This window comes from Rutidosis leptorrhynchoides, chromosome 11 (assembly GCF_046630445.1).
Source record: "Rutidosis leptorrhynchoides isolate AG116_Rl617_1_P2 chromosome 11, CSIRO_AGI_Rlap_v1, whole genome shotgun sequence".
Lineage (NCBI taxonomy): Eukaryota > Viridiplantae > Streptophyta > Magnoliopsida > Asterales > Asteraceae > Rutidosis > Rutidosis leptorrhynchoides.
Genome location: NC_092343.1, coordinates 221,865,484 through 221,881,360, shown reverse-complemented (window position 1 = coordinate 221,881,360; position 15,877 = coordinate 221,865,484). Strand labels below are relative to the sequence as shown.

General features: G+C 34.3%; 1 protein-coding gene across 1 annotated transcript; it reads left to right on the top strand.

The window, feature by feature from the left end:
* The first annotated feature begins 384 nt into the window (after nt 1-384).
* LOC139877458 (uncharacterized) lies at nt 385-2,959 on the top strand. The gene is made up of 2 exons (XM_071864886.1): nt 385-442; nt 575-2,959. The coding sequence occupies exon 2, from the start codon at nt 1,256-1,258 to the stop codon at nt 2,024-2,026; it is 771 nt and encodes a 256-aa protein (XP_071720987.1). The 5' UTR covers nt 385-442; nt 575-1,255; the 3' UTR covers nt 2,027-2,959.
* The last annotated feature ends 12,918 nt before the right edge of the window (nt 2,960-15,877 follow it).

Genomic DNA, 15,877 nt, shown 5'->3' with positions numbered 1-15,877 from the left:
CTTGAAATCTTGAGGTCCATTAACTATGCATTATAACAAAACCTATGAACTCGCCAATATTTATATTGACATTTTTAAGTATTTTTCTCAGGTACTTAGCTTTTGGAGCATTTTCAGGTCGGGCATCGTGGAGTCTAAAAACGTCTTTTGTTTAAATCTAGTATTGATAGGCTAGATTATGACGTATTTATATTTGTACTATGTTTGTATATGTACTTTTGTAACCACGATATACCAAAACTAAAAACAGAGACCATGATGTAATAAAATTTATGTTTCCGCTGTTGACGTTACGGGAAGTCGAGACGGGGGTCGTGACGTATATCATTTTATTTTAAGGCTATTGTAGGTGTAGGTTGGTTCATGAGTTTGTTACTTGATATCAAGAGGGCTTAAAATGATGACTTAATTTGGTCTTAATAGTAATTGAACTCTAACTCTGGTATATGCATATCGTAGTCCTTTTGCGATATAAGAATTTGAGATTTGGGTGTTCATTTTAATCTTTTACCCTTGATCGTTATTTGAGATTACATATTAGGGTTTAACTCTTTACTATTGGCTTTTTTGTCAGGCGTATTAACTATCTCATCAGCGTCCCTGATTTGTGGTTGTCGGATATGCAAGATTGATTGCTACCAACTTCAAACTCTATAATTTCTACCCCGATAATTTAGGGTTCGTTGCTTTCATCTACAAATTGTTATGGGTCAAATTGTAGACATGTACCAAGCACATGATGGTGGTAGTTATGTTAAATAAGTTTGGTTAACATTAGCTTATGGTAGTATAAATACTTAGTTAGTTCATTAATAGTAGGTAGCTAATGAATTGTATGTGTTTAAAAACAGCTTCTTCTCTCTTTAATTCTGTAATCTTGACTATTCAGTAAAGTCAATTCTATTTAATTCAATTCCATTACTCATTTTTATTCATTGATAAATACGACGGGTTATGATGGAGATGACACCAGAAAGTTTAACAATGAACAAAAGCACAGAGGAACAATTGATTGAATTGTTGAATACGTTAGTTGCTGATGGTGGTTGAACAAGAGTTGTTAACGGCTGGAATGCAATAATTGACCGGAAGGAAACAAGGTAATGTTCAATCTCTTCAAATTCCGGATTGTGATGTTGAAGAATCTAGGTTTTCCTCGCAAGTTTCTAGCAGTTCAAGAAGTGTATTGGTTGATACTAGTGATAGAAAAGCAAACCTAGTGAAAATCGATCATGCAAACAAGCTGTTTGATAAAATGTCAAATAACAGTTCCCTTAAACAAGATGGTTCAGTTCAAGAGTATGATGAAACATTTAGTTCTTTGTTCAAAAACAGGGGTATAGATGAATCATATGTCATTGATATCTTCATTTGGGGGTTGCAACCAGAAATCATGAAAGGTGTTAGTATCTTCAAACCCAAAACCCTTCATGATGCTTGTTGTTTGGCTAGGGTGCAAGAAGATATCAACAATGTCATCAAGAAACGAACTAGTTCCTCATTTCTACATATTTCTGATCATTCAAGTGAAGTGAATAATGGCAATTTTGATTGTTTGGTCAATTCTTGTAAGCCAGGAGAATTGGTAAACATCCGTTGTCTGAAATCAGTACCTTCTTTAAGGGCTAAAAATTCAAGTTTTGTAGAGAACAACAATAATATAGCTAGCAATGATTTACATGGTGTTGTTACTAATATTTGTGAGAAGGGTGATAAAGATGATCAAATTGAGTTTGCTATTGCTGTTGTTGGTGCTGGTATCAATGAAACGGCTGAAGAAGTTAACCAACATGAGTTTGACCCGATACTGGTGAAAGAAGATACCAAGGATATAGTCGTGGTTACTAATGACTTAAAAGATGAATATATAAATGCTATTTGCCCCAACCCGAATCCTTTGGCGTATTCAAGATTGTGTGAATCTGATAGTTGGTATGAAGAACCTGCTAATAGAGCTGTTCGAATTCGTGATGGGAATCAGAACTATGGTACGCAAGATGTGCAGCTGAGTAATTCCCAATCTTAATCTTTAGAGATTAATCAGGTACATAAATTCTTGCAAGTAATAACTGATATTGGCTACGCAAAGAGGGTTCGAGTGGATCAAGTTAGAAATTCAATTGGATAGTTTAACGATGAAACTGAAGAAATTGTTTATCATGTGATGGTCAACAACACTTCTAATAAAGAAACATTTTTTATTCTGGAAATGTTTCAAGAGTGGAAATGGTATAAAAAGAAAGTGAATTTTGACATACGGAAAATGGCTTAAAAAGAAAAGGATAATGCTTTCAAATTTGGGGTCTCTTTTTAGGCTATATTGGATGTTTTTTTGGGTTTAAAGAACCTACTCATGGGCCTCTTGAGGTGATAAACTTATTGATGGAAAATATGGGAATTGTACTGCTGAGTCTTAATGGGGTTTATAAAGCCAAGATTGAATCTTTATGGTGGGTATCATTTAGGATACAAACAATATTTTTTTTCACGTTGCTTTGGTTGTTTATACGCAAACCAAACAAGAGGAAACAAGAGAAACAAATATGACGTTGACATCAGTTTGGGGAATTGTACTGCTGAGTCTCAGGTTAGACCATCAGGTAAGATTTGGTGAGTGTGTTGGGTTATTGGTGTCATTGACAGAGTTTGAATCATGGAAAAAGAAGATACATTTGCATTGGAAAGATACCCAATGGGCTATGAACATGGAATGTAAAGTTGGTCAAACTATTGAAGTTGATATGACTAGTGAAGTTGCTGTTTCTTTTTACATTCTTGAGGGCAAGAATGTTTTCAAGGAAGAAGGATTGTTATGGGTCAAATTGTAGACATGTGTCAAGCACATGATGGTGGCAGTTATGTTAAATAAGTTTGGTTAACATTAGCTTATGGTAGTATAAATACTTAGTTAGTTCATTAGGTAGCTAATGAATTGTATGTGTTTAAATATGTGTTTTAATACAGCTTCTTCTCTCTTTAATTCTGTAATCTTGACTATTCAGTAAAGTGAATTCTATTGAATTCAATTCCTTTACTCATTAATCGAGGAAGAACATATCACAAATCTCAATTTATAATTTGCATGTGTGATTTTTGTTATTATCTGCTCAACGTAATCTCAACATTATCTTGAATCTCTAAGTTCTTTATTATTTAGGTTTGATTTCATTACCCCATGTTTTTAAATTAATACCATTAATTACAACTCATATTAGGTTTAGGGCTCATTAAATTTATTTCATTTGTTTCAAAAACACGAATGAAATTAGTATTACATCTTTATATTGAAAAAATCAATAGATTTAAAGATGGAAAATAATGGAGATCCTTTGAAAAATAGAGTTATGTAATGGGAATGTGATATCACATCTATTTCATAAATCGATATATCAATCTTTTTAAAGCTGCTTTTGACCAAATCTGGTTGTTATAGTTCATTTATTTTTTTGACATGAATGATCCGTTTTAGTTTTATAATGATGTCCCAAGTGATGGTAGCGTGATGGTGTATTGTGGTTTGGGTGTTTGTTTGATTATTCCGGTTATTGTGATTAATTTGATCTGACCTGCCGTCTTTTGATGTGGCCTGTCACTTTTCTTGATAAATTATTGTAGCTCAGTTGTGTGTTTTGATGTAAGAGAAACATCGGAGCTCTAATAGCATGTTATAAACTACTAATATATTTAATAATTCATAAAGTGAAAAACCTATTTATTTATTGAGTTAAATAATTTTTAGTACAATGGAGAGGTAGGCTATATACACTAATTACATGAAATTGCTATATTTCCAGGTATGGTTACAAACAAACACAGAAACGGTGACCTAATAGTACTATATAGGATAATAAGATTTGAGATTATTCATGGGAAGCTGCAGTTGTTAATCTTATGTTCGGGATTGTTTGATGTAATAATACTGTCATCTCATTGTCACATGATGATAATGTGTCTGATCTCACAAGTAACTCTTTAACCGTTTTATATTCATGTGAAAAATATCCCTAATTATTAACACATGTAATATGTAAAATTGTCTTAAAAAGATTATTCCAGAATAAATGGGCAATATTTAGGAGAAGTGCGCCAGCGGCAGCCCTGAATCTGTTCATGCGAAAGAACGCAAGCTACTTAGAGATGGCAAGGCAAATCAGAGAATGAGGTTTATATAAAAAAAAGTTTTAAATTCTTCTGTATTTTCTATATTGGTAGGTATCACTATTACTATGTCTACACGTTATTAGACACCTATTACTTTGTGTAAATTCCTGCTACAGCTCAACTCCAAGGTATGTGTCACATTTTATGTTATTTCGCTATGTTTATTATTTTTGTACAGTATAATTTTTCACGTGACGTACAACTTTTGATTGTACATCTTCATATGTCTTTCAAAGAAAGGCCTTCGATGCTGGCACTCCAAGAGACTAAATGTCGCCAGGTTAGTGATAGTTGGGTTTCTTCACTGTGGGGTTCGGCAGATTGTGGGTACATTCAGAAACCTAAGGAAGGTAAATCGGGAGGACAGTTACTAGTATGGGATTCTAATGTGTTTGAAGCCACCGCAGAACTAATTGGGGAATTCTTTATTGCGGTTAGAGGTAAATGGAAATCGTTGGGTGCAGAATCGATCATCATAAACGTGTACGGGCCACATGACGATGCAAAAAAAAAAGAAGGATGTGGGATCTCTTAGATAGGCTTTTTATCGATATTAGGGATAACGTCTCGTGGATCCTATGTGGTGATTTTAATGAAGTAAGGAACGAGTCAGAAAGATTTAATTGTGAATTTGTAGAGTATAGAGCCAAAAGATTTAACGAGTTCATTGAGAAGAATCAATTATTGGAGGTCCCATTAGGTGGTCGAAGATTCACTCGTATAAGTGATGATGGTATCAAGATGAGCAAACTCGACAGGTTTTTAGTCTCGATGAATTTTTCGCTGATTTGGAAAGACCTGTGTACTGTGGCTTTGGATAGGGACCGCTCGGACCACTATCCTATCATTTTACAAGATAAAATCATCGACTTTGGCCCAAAACCGTTCAAGGTTTTTGACGAATGGCTGAATACCGAAGGCGTAGATACTGTTATATCTCAGGCTTGGAGCGATCAGATTCTTGGTAGCCGTAAGGACTGCATATTCCGCAATAAATTAAAACGGGTAAAAATGGCACTAAAGGACTGGAGCAGGCTACAATTTGGCTCTTTAGATTCTGAAATCGAACTTTTAAAGAAGACCACTACTGAGCTAGAATTAAAAGCAGAACTTGGGGGACTGAGCGAAGTGGAACAAAGTAAGTGGATGGAATTGAGAAATAAATGGATGGAAAAAAATAGGGTTAAATCTAACATGCTTAAACAAAAAGCGCGAATTAAGTGGATATCCGAAGGTGATGAAAACTCGAAATATTTTCACGCCGTAATGCGTCGAAAATTCAATAAATGCAATATCAGGGGTATTAGCATAAATGGGGAATGGTGTGAAGATCCTAATGTAATAAAAGAGGAAGCTCGACGACACTTCAAGGCACAATTTGCTGAGCAAGACTTGGTTCGTGCAAGTCTTGAAGACTTGAGATATGAGGTTATATCATCTGATGAGGCAAATCGGTTAGAATGTCCCTTCTTGGAGGAAGAAATTTGGGAAGCAATTAAGGGTTGTGGAAGCACGAAAGCTCCTGGGCCGGACGGTTTCAATATGGGTTTTTACAAGAAGTTTTGGCACATCATCAAAAATGATTTAGTAGATGCCATTCAATGGTTTTGGAGTCACGGTGAATTCTCCAATGGTTGTAACGCTTCGTTTGTGTCTCTAATTCCGAAAAAGCAAGATCCGATGGGATTCGGAGATTATAGACCCATTAGTCTTATTGGAAGCTTTTATAAAATAGTCGCGAAGCTACTTTCAAATCGACTCAGGAAAGTAATACCTCATGTCATCGGGTTGGAGCAAAGCGCGTTTTTAAAAGGAAGATTCATTCTTGATGGAGTGCTAGTGGCTAATGAAGTTGTTGAATTTTTGAAACAATCACATAAACACGGGATGATTTTTAAAGTAGACTTCGAAAAGTCTTTTGATTGCCTTAGCTGGGATTATTTAATGGAAATCATGCAATGCATGGGGTTTGGTCTCAAGTGGAGGAAGTTGATTCTCGGGTGCTTAAAATCGGCCTCAATTTCGGAGTTAATCAACGGGTCACCCTCGAAGGAATTTAACCATGGAAGAGGAGTTAGACAAGGGGATCCATTATCGCCATTCCTTTTTATACTTGCAGCGGAGGGTCTAAACATTTTAACAAAAGCAGTGGTTGAAAAAGGTCTTTACAAAGGAATTGAAGTGGGTAGGGATAAGGTGTTGGTATCACATCTTCAATACGCGGATGATACGGTTTTTTTCGGAGAATGGAGCAATGGAAATTTGAGAAACCTTATGTATCTATTGAAATGTTTTGAACGAGCATCGGGCCTAAAGGTAAACTATAATAAAAGTCATCGTTATGGGGTAGGGCTCTCACCCACTGAAGTGGAAAAATTGGCTTCTCGGTTTTCGTGTCAATCCAGATCGTTACCTTTTATTTACCTTGGCCTTCCGGTTGGTGGGAATATGAAGAAGATTGGTTCTTGGTCCGCAGTTTTCGACAAGTTCAATAAAAGGTTATCGAATTGGAAAGCTAGAACGGTGTCCTTCGGAGGTCGATTAACTTTAATTAAGTCGGTTCTTACTAGTCTACCATTGTACTACTTCTCGCTTTTTCTTGCCCCGCCTTGTGTCATAAAAAATCTCGAGAGTGTGAGGCGTACATTTTTTTGGGGCGGGTCGGGTTCAAACAACAAATTATCTTGGGTTAAATGGGAAAAAATCCTTCTTCCTCATGAAGAAGGAGGCCTAAATATAAAATCACTTAAAAGCAAAAACTTAGCATTATTAGGAAAGTGGTGGTGGAGGTTCAAAACCGAAACCAATGCGTTTTGGAATAAAGTTATTCGAAGCATTTACGGATCTAATGGGGGTCTTGAAGTGAATGGAGGTTTTGGCCGAAATTCATCTTCGAGCCCTTGGTCTAACATTGTTTATGCTGTAGTGACCCGAACTTTTCCATGTTTATATATATTAATTGAGATTGATATTTACATGATTAAATGTTTTCAACATGTTAAGCAATCAAAATTGTTAAGAATTGATTAATTGAAATATGTTTCATATAGACAATTGACCACCCAAGTTGACCGGTGATTCACGAACGTTAAAACTTGTAAAAACTATATGATGACATATATATGGATATATATATATATATATATATATATATATATATATATATATATATATATATATATATATATATATATATATATATATATATATATATATATATATATATATATATATATAGTTAACATGATACTATGATAAGTAAACATATCATTAAGTATATTAAAGTAACACCCCAGCTTAATATGACCACAATATTGTCCGCTTTGCCCTCAGGCGCACGGCTTTTTCTTGGCGACCACACACGAGAAGCACTTTCCCAGAAGGTCACCCATCCTGGTAGTGCTCTCACCCGAGCACGCTTAACTGCAGCGTACTCACACATCTGCTCTGCCTGTGGTCCCAAAACGCGTTGTGTCATTTAAGCGTGAGTATTACCTTATAATCCCATGATCACTCATATTCGTGGGCGATGTGGGATTTGCCTAGGGTGTTACATTCACCCCCCTTAGGGACTCATCGTCCTCGATGAGGTTTGTCCCACCACCCCCAACGGCACATGAGTGGCTCTGATACCATTCAGTAACACCCCAGCTTAATATGACCACAATATTGTCCGCTTTGCCCTCAGGCGCACGGCTTTTTCTTGGCGACCACACACCAGAAGCACTTTCCCAGAAGGTCACCCATCCTGGTAGTGCTCTCACCCGAGCACGCTTAACTGCAGCGTACTCACACATCTGCTCTGCCTGTGGTCCCAAAACGCGTTGTGTCATTTAAGCGTGAGTATTACCTTATAATCCCATGATCACTCATATTCGTGGGCGATGTGGGATTTGCCTAGGGTGTTACATTCACCCCCTTAGGGACTCATCGTCCTCGATGAGGTTTGTCCCACCACCCCCAACGGCACATGAGTGGCTCTGATACCATTCAGTAACACCCCAGCTTAATATGACCACAATATTGTCCGCTTTGCCCTCAGGCGCACGGCTTTTTCTTGGCGACCACACACGAGAAGCACTTTCCCAGAAGGTCACCCATCCTGGTAGTGCTCTCACCCGAGCACGCTTAACTGCAGCGTACTCACACATCTGCTCTGCCTGTGGTCCCAAAACGCGTTGTGTCATTTAAGCGTGAGTATTACCTTATAATCCCATGATCACTCATGTTCGTGGGCGATGTGGGATTTGCCTAGGGTGTTACAATTAACAATGAACTACATATGTAAAAACAAGACTACTAACTTAATGATTTTTAAACGAGACATATATGTAACGATTATCGTTGTAAAGACATTTAATGTATATATATCATATTAAGAGATATTCATACATGATAATATTATGATAATATAATAATTTAAAATCTCATTTGATATTATAAACATTGGGTTAACAACATTTAACAAGATCGTTAACCTAAAGGTTTCAAAACAACACTTACATGTAACGACTAACGATGACTTAATGACTCAGTTAAAATGTATATACATGTAGTGTTTTAATATGTATTTATACACTTTTGAAAGACTTCAATACACTTATCAAAATACTTCTACTTAACAAAAATGCTTACAATTACATCCTCGTTCAGTTTCATCAACAATTCTACTCGTATGCACCCGTATTCGTACTCGTACAATACACAGCTTTTAGATGTATGTACTATTGGTATATACACTCCAATGATCAGCTTTTAGCAGCCCATGTGAGTCACCTAACACATGTGGGAACCATCATTTGGCAACTAGCATGAAATATCTCATAAAATTACAAAAATATGAGTAATCATTCATGACTTATTTACATGAAAACAAAATTACATATCCTTTATATCTAATCCATACACCAATGACCAAAAACACCTACAAACACTTTCATTCTTCAATTTTCTTCATCTAATTGATCTCTCTCAAGTTCTATCTTCAAGTTCTAAGTGTTCTTCATATATTCTACAAGTTCTAGTTACATAAAATCAAGAATACTTTCAAGTTTGCTAGCTCACTTCCAATCTTGTAAGGTGATCATCCAACCTTAAGAAATCTTTGTTTCTTACAGTAGGTTATCATTCTAATACAAGGTAATAATCATATTCAAACTTTGGTTCAATTTCTATAACTATAACAATCTTATTTCAAGTGATGATCTTACTTGAACTTTTTTTCGTGTCATGATTCTGCTTCAAGAACTTCGAGCCATCCAAGGATCCGTTGAAGCTAGATCCATTTTTCTCTTTTCTAGTAGGTTTATCCAAGGAACTTAAGGTAGTAATGATGTTCATAACATCATTCGATTCATACATATAAAGCTATCTTATTCGAAGGTTTAAACTTGTAATCACTAGAACATAGTTTAGTTAATTCTAAACTTGTTCGCAAACAAAAGTTAATCCTTCTAACTTGACTTTTAAAATCAACTAAACACATGTTCTATATCTATATTATATGCTAACTTAATGATTTAAAACCTGAAAACACGAAAAACACCGTAAAACCGGATTTACGCCGTCGTAGTAACACCGCTGGCTGTTTTGGGTTAGTTAATTAAAAACTATGATAAACTTTGATTTAAAAGTTGTTATTCTGAGAAAATGATTTTTATTATGAACATGAAACTATATCCAAAAATTATGGTTAAACTCAAAGTGGAAGTATGTTTTCTAAAATGGTCATCTAGACGTCGTTCTTTCGACTGAAATGACTACCTTTACAAAAACGACTTGTAACTTATTTTTGCGACTATAAACCTATACTTTTTCTGTTTAGATTCATAAAATAGAGTTCAATATGAAACCATAGCAATTTCATTCACTCAAAACGGATTTAAAATGAAGAAGTTATGGGTAAAACAAGATTGGATAATTTTTCTCATTTTAGCTACGTCAAAATTGGTAACAAATCTATTCCAACCATAACTTAATCAACTTGTATTGTATATTATGTAATCTTGAGATACCATAGACACGTATACAATGTTTCGACCTATCATGTCGACACATCTATATATATTTCGGAACAACCATAGACACTCTATATGTGAATGTTGGAGTTAGCTATGCAGGGTTGAGGTTGATTCCAAAATATATATAGTTTGAGTTGTGATCAATACTGAGATACGTATACACTGGGTCGTGGATTGATTCAAGATAATATTTATCGATTTATTTCTGTACATCTAACTGTGGACAACTAGTTGTAGGTTACTAACGAGGACAGCTGACTTAATAAACTTAAAATATCAAAATATATTAAAAGTGTTGTAAATATATTTTGAACATACTTTGATATATATGTATATATTATTATAGGTTCGTGAATCAACCAGTGGCCAAGTCTTACTTCCCGACGAAGTAAAATCTGTGAAAGTGAGTTATAGTCCCACTTTTAAAATCTAATATTTTTGGGATGAAAATACATGCAGGTTTTATAAATGATTTACAAAATAGACACAAATACGTGAAACTATATTCTATGGTTGAATTATCGAAATCGAATATGCCCCTTTTTATTAAGTCTGGTAATCTAAGAATTAGGGAACAGACACCCTAATTGACGCGAATCCTAAAGATAGATCTATTAGGCCTAACATACCCCATCCAAAGTACCGGATGCTTTAGTACTTCGAAATTTATATCATATCCGAAGGGTGTCCCGGAATGATGGGGATATTCTTATATATGCATCTTGTTAATGTCGGTTACCAGGTGTTCACCATATGAATGATTTTTATCTCTATGTATGGGATGTGTATTGAAATATGAAATCTTGTGGTCTATTATTATGATTTGATATATATAGGTTAAACCTATAACTCACCAACATTTTTGTTGACGTTTTAAGCATGTTTATTCTCAGGTGATTATTAAGAGCTTCCGCTGTCGCATACTTAAATAAGGACGAGATTTGGAGTCCATGCTTGTATGATATTGTGTAAAAACTGCATTCAAGAAACTTATTTTGTTGTAACATATTTGTATTGTAAACCATTATGTAATGGTCGTGTGTAAACAGGATATTTTAGATTATCATTATTTGATAATCTACGTAAAGCTTTTTAAACCTTTATTGATGAAATAAAGGTTATGGTTTGTTTTAAAATGAATGCAGTCTTTGAAAAATGTCTCATATAGAGGTCAAAACCTCGCACGAAATCAATTAATATGGAACGTTTTTAATCAATAAGAACGGGACATTTCAGTTGGTATCCGAGCGTTGGTCTTAGAGAACCAGAATTTTGCATTAGTGTGTCTTATCGAGTTTGTTAGGATGCATTAGTGAGTCTGGACTTCGACCGTGTTTACTTGAAAAATGATTGCTTAACAAATTTTGTTGGAAACTATATATTTTTAACATGTGAATATTATGTGATATATTAATCTCTTAACGCGTTTGATATTATGTGATAGATGTCTACCTCTAGAACAAGTCCCATTGACTCACCTAATAATAATGAAGAGTCAAATGTAAATTGGAATGATTCGTGGACTGATTCACAAGTTCCCGAAGAGGAACCGGAAGAAGAGTCAGAACCGGAAGAAGAATCGGAACCGGAAGAAGAATCGGAACCGGATGAAGAAATTGAACCGGTGGGGGAAATAATAAAACGGTTAAGTAAAAGAAAATCCTCAACCAACCGATCAAGGTTAATTATGGTCAATGGTGTTTCCGCCAAGGAAGCAAAATATTGGGAGGATTACCAATTCTCCGATGAATCGGATTCCGACGAGAATTTCGATGATGTTATAGAAATTACCCCAACTGAATTTAAAAAGGCGAAAGAAAATAATAAGGGAAAGGGCATAAAAATAGAGAAATCTAATTCCAACCCCGATGAACTTTATATGTATCGTCAACCCCCGAAGTCCTTAAGTTGTAACAATGACCCGGGAACCTCTAAACCACCAGGTTTTTCTAAACCAATGTGGAAAACGACGGCTCGTATTAGGGGAACATCATATATCCCTAGAAACTTGGCAAAACGAACCAAAACCGAAGAAGAAGAAACAAGCGAGTCGGAATAAGATAGTTGTATTAGTGTGGTGTAATATATGTAATATAGTGTGCTTATGCTTTATGATATATGTAAAAATTGCTTGTATTAATAAGTATTTTTTTTTTATGAATCTAACTCTTGTCTATTTTACAGTATAAAAACACAAAATGGATAGACAACCCAATATTTTAAGAGACCTACCCGGAGACATGATTGATGAAATCTTGTCTAGAGTCGGTCAGAATTCTTCGGCACAACTATTTAAGGCGAGATCAGTTTGTAAGACATTCGAAGAACGTTCCAAGAATGCCTTGGTTTATAAAAGGCTTTCGTTCGAAAGATGGGGGATATCACATTGGGAAATCCATAAGTTACGATGTGTTTACTTTGATGCATATATTGCGGGGAACCCAAATGCTATTTTACGCAATGGGTTAAGAAATTATTTTGACTCAATATATCCGAATATTGGACTTCGTGATTTAGAAAAAGCGGCTAACATGCAACATAAAGAAGCATGTTATGCTTACGGATTAGTAATGTTCGCTTCTCACCAAAGTGAGAACAAGAACATCGGGCTACAACTATTAAACAAAACGTTCCCACAAGTGACGAAGTCGGTAATTGGGGTAAGAAATGAGGTTTTTATATTGTTACGGGACTGTTGGACATTACGTAACCCTCGTCCCTTTGACGACGTTACAACACGCTGTCTTATCAACGGCCATAACGGTTATGTTCCACAAGACCAAGGATGGGAAGTAATTGTAGTGACCCAAACTTTTCCATGTTTATATATATTAATTGAGATTGATATTTACATGATTAAATGTTTCCAACATGTTAAGCAATCAAACTTGTTAAGACTTGATTAATTGAAATATGTTTCATATAGACAATTGACCACCCAAGTTGACCGGCGATTCACGAACGTTAAAACTTGTAAAGATGATATGACGATATATATATGGATATACATATGGTTAACATGAGATTATGATAAGTAAGTATCTCCATAAGTATATTAACAATGAGTTATATACATATAAACAAGACTACTAACTTAAGGATTTCAAAACGAGACATATATGTAACGATTATCGTTGTAACGACATTTAAATGTATATATATCATATTAAGATATATTAATATATCATAATATCATGATAATATAATAATTTAACATCTCATTAGATATAATAAATAATGGGTTAACAACATTAATTGAGATCGTTAACTTAAAGGTTTCAAAACAACACTTACATGTAACGACTAACGATGACTTAACGACTCAGTTAAAATGTATATATGATGTTATGCGAGGTGTATATAAAATAGTTATTAATTTTAGCAGAAAACACTATTAAATACGATACAATTTTACACAAGATATTTATTTATTTATAGAATGGATATACTTAAACCTTGATACAACACTTATAGGCAGTGTACCTAATCGTAAAGTAGTGTAGTTTTTAGTAAGTCCGGTTCGTTCCACAGGGAAATCTTTAAACAAAGCTCAACGCTATATTAGTTTACTTTTATAAAAATACAAATATATATATAAGTAATATTATTATTATAAAGGGGGTTTTTACCGTTTAATGACCGGTTTGTCGATTTTAAGACTTTAGTCGCAGTTAAAACCTAATGTAAAATATTAAATAAATAAAAGACTTAATTTAAATCGTAAAGTAAATAACGATAATGAAATTGCGAATAATAAAAGTGCGGTAAAATAAAATTGCGATAATTAAAGAGTACGATAATTAAAAGTGCGATAAAATAAAATAACAATAAAAATGCGATAATTAGAAGTGCAATTAAATATAAAATAAAAGAAATTAAATATGAAATAAAAGAATTATGCTTATTTAAACTTCCGTAATCATGATGTTTGACGTATTGATTTTAGTTTTATGCCCATGGGTTAATTGTCCTTTGTCCTGGATTATTTAATATGTCCGTCTGGTTTTTGTCCATAACAGTCCATCAGTCATAAATATAAAGTGCGAGTGTCCTCATCAAATTATTCTTATACCCGAAGTTAAATATTCCAACTAATTGGGGATTCGAATTGTAACAAGGTTTTAATACTTTGTTTAATGAATACACCAGGTTATCGACTGCGTGTAAACCAAGGTTTTACTACTTTGTTAACAATTACACCAATTACCCTTGAATGTAATTTCACCCCTGTTTTAATTATTCTAGTGGCTATTAATCCATTCCCGTGTCCGGTTAAATGAACGATTATTCGTACATATAAATACCCCGCCCATCGTGTCCGATCGAGTGTATATGGTAATTTATAGGGACGCCCAATTGTAAATCTTTATATTAACATTAACAAACTTTCATTTAGTTAAACAAATATGAAGCCCATTAATAGCCCATAGTCTAATTTCCACAAGTGTCGTTCTTTTGTCCAAACCCCAATTATGGTACAAAGCCCAATTACCCAATTTTAGTAATTAGCCCAACATCATGATTACTTCGGATTAAATAAGCATAATAATAACTTAGCTACGAGACATTAATATAGAAAGGTTGAACATAACTTACAATGATTAAAAATAGCGTAGCGTTACACGGACAGAATTTCGACTTACACCCTTACAATATTCGCTAACATACCCTTATTATTAGAATTATAATTAAAATTAAAATTAAAATTAAAATATAAATATAAATATATACGATATAGATAGAGAGATGGATATATTTTTTGTTTTTTTTCGATCAGAATTCGTTTGCTTTTATAGGAAGTTTCTGAAATTGGGGCTCCGCGACTCGCGGCAAAATCCTCTTCAAACTCCGCGAGTCGCGGAGAATGAATTTACAGCTCACACCCTTGGAGTCTTTCTCTGCCGACGGTTTTATAATATATATATAATATATATATATAATTAATATAATTAATTATATATTATATTATATTTATATACATAGTTAACTTGTAATTTTTAGTCCGTTGCGTCGAGCGTTAAGAGTTGACTCTGGTCCCGGTTCCGGATTTTCGAACGTCCTTGCGTACAATTTTATATTTTGTACTTTGCGTTTTGAATCTTGTACTCTTGTAATTTCGAGACGTTTCTTATCAATAATTGGAACCTTTTTGATTGTCTTTTGTACTTTTGAGCTTTTTGGTCGTTTGCGTCTTCAATTCGTCGAATCTGTCTTTTGTCTTCACCTTTTATTATTTAAACGAATATCACTTGTAAATAGAACAATTGCAACTAAAAGCTTGTCTTTCTTGAGGAATAATGCTATGAAATATATGTTCGTTTTTAGCATTATCAAATATTCCCACACTTGAGCGTTGCTTGTCCTCAAGCAATATTGTCTTGAAATACTAGAATCACTTCTTTATTCTTCACACTTTGTACATCAGTGATTTCTATACGGTGGTATAAACAATGGTAGTAACGATATGGTTTACAGTCCCACGTGACTATAAAAATTTAGATCCATTAAGGAAATTGGATCTTTATGAAAACATTTGATCTTTTGAAAATTAAATCTAGTTTTTACCCTAGATAAGTTTTCCGGAATAACCCTTTACCGGTGTTTGCAAAATATTTTTGTGGGTTTGGTGGGTTTTAGATTTGAAAATTTTAGCTCAAAACTTGCTGTTTTGTGTCACCCACTTGCTAACCTTGTAT

Coding starts and splice junctions, on each gene's coding strand:
- LOC139877458 (XM_071864886.1), top strand. CDS start 1,256: ATGTCAAATAACAGTTCCCTTAAACAAGATGGTTCAGTTCAAGAGTAT.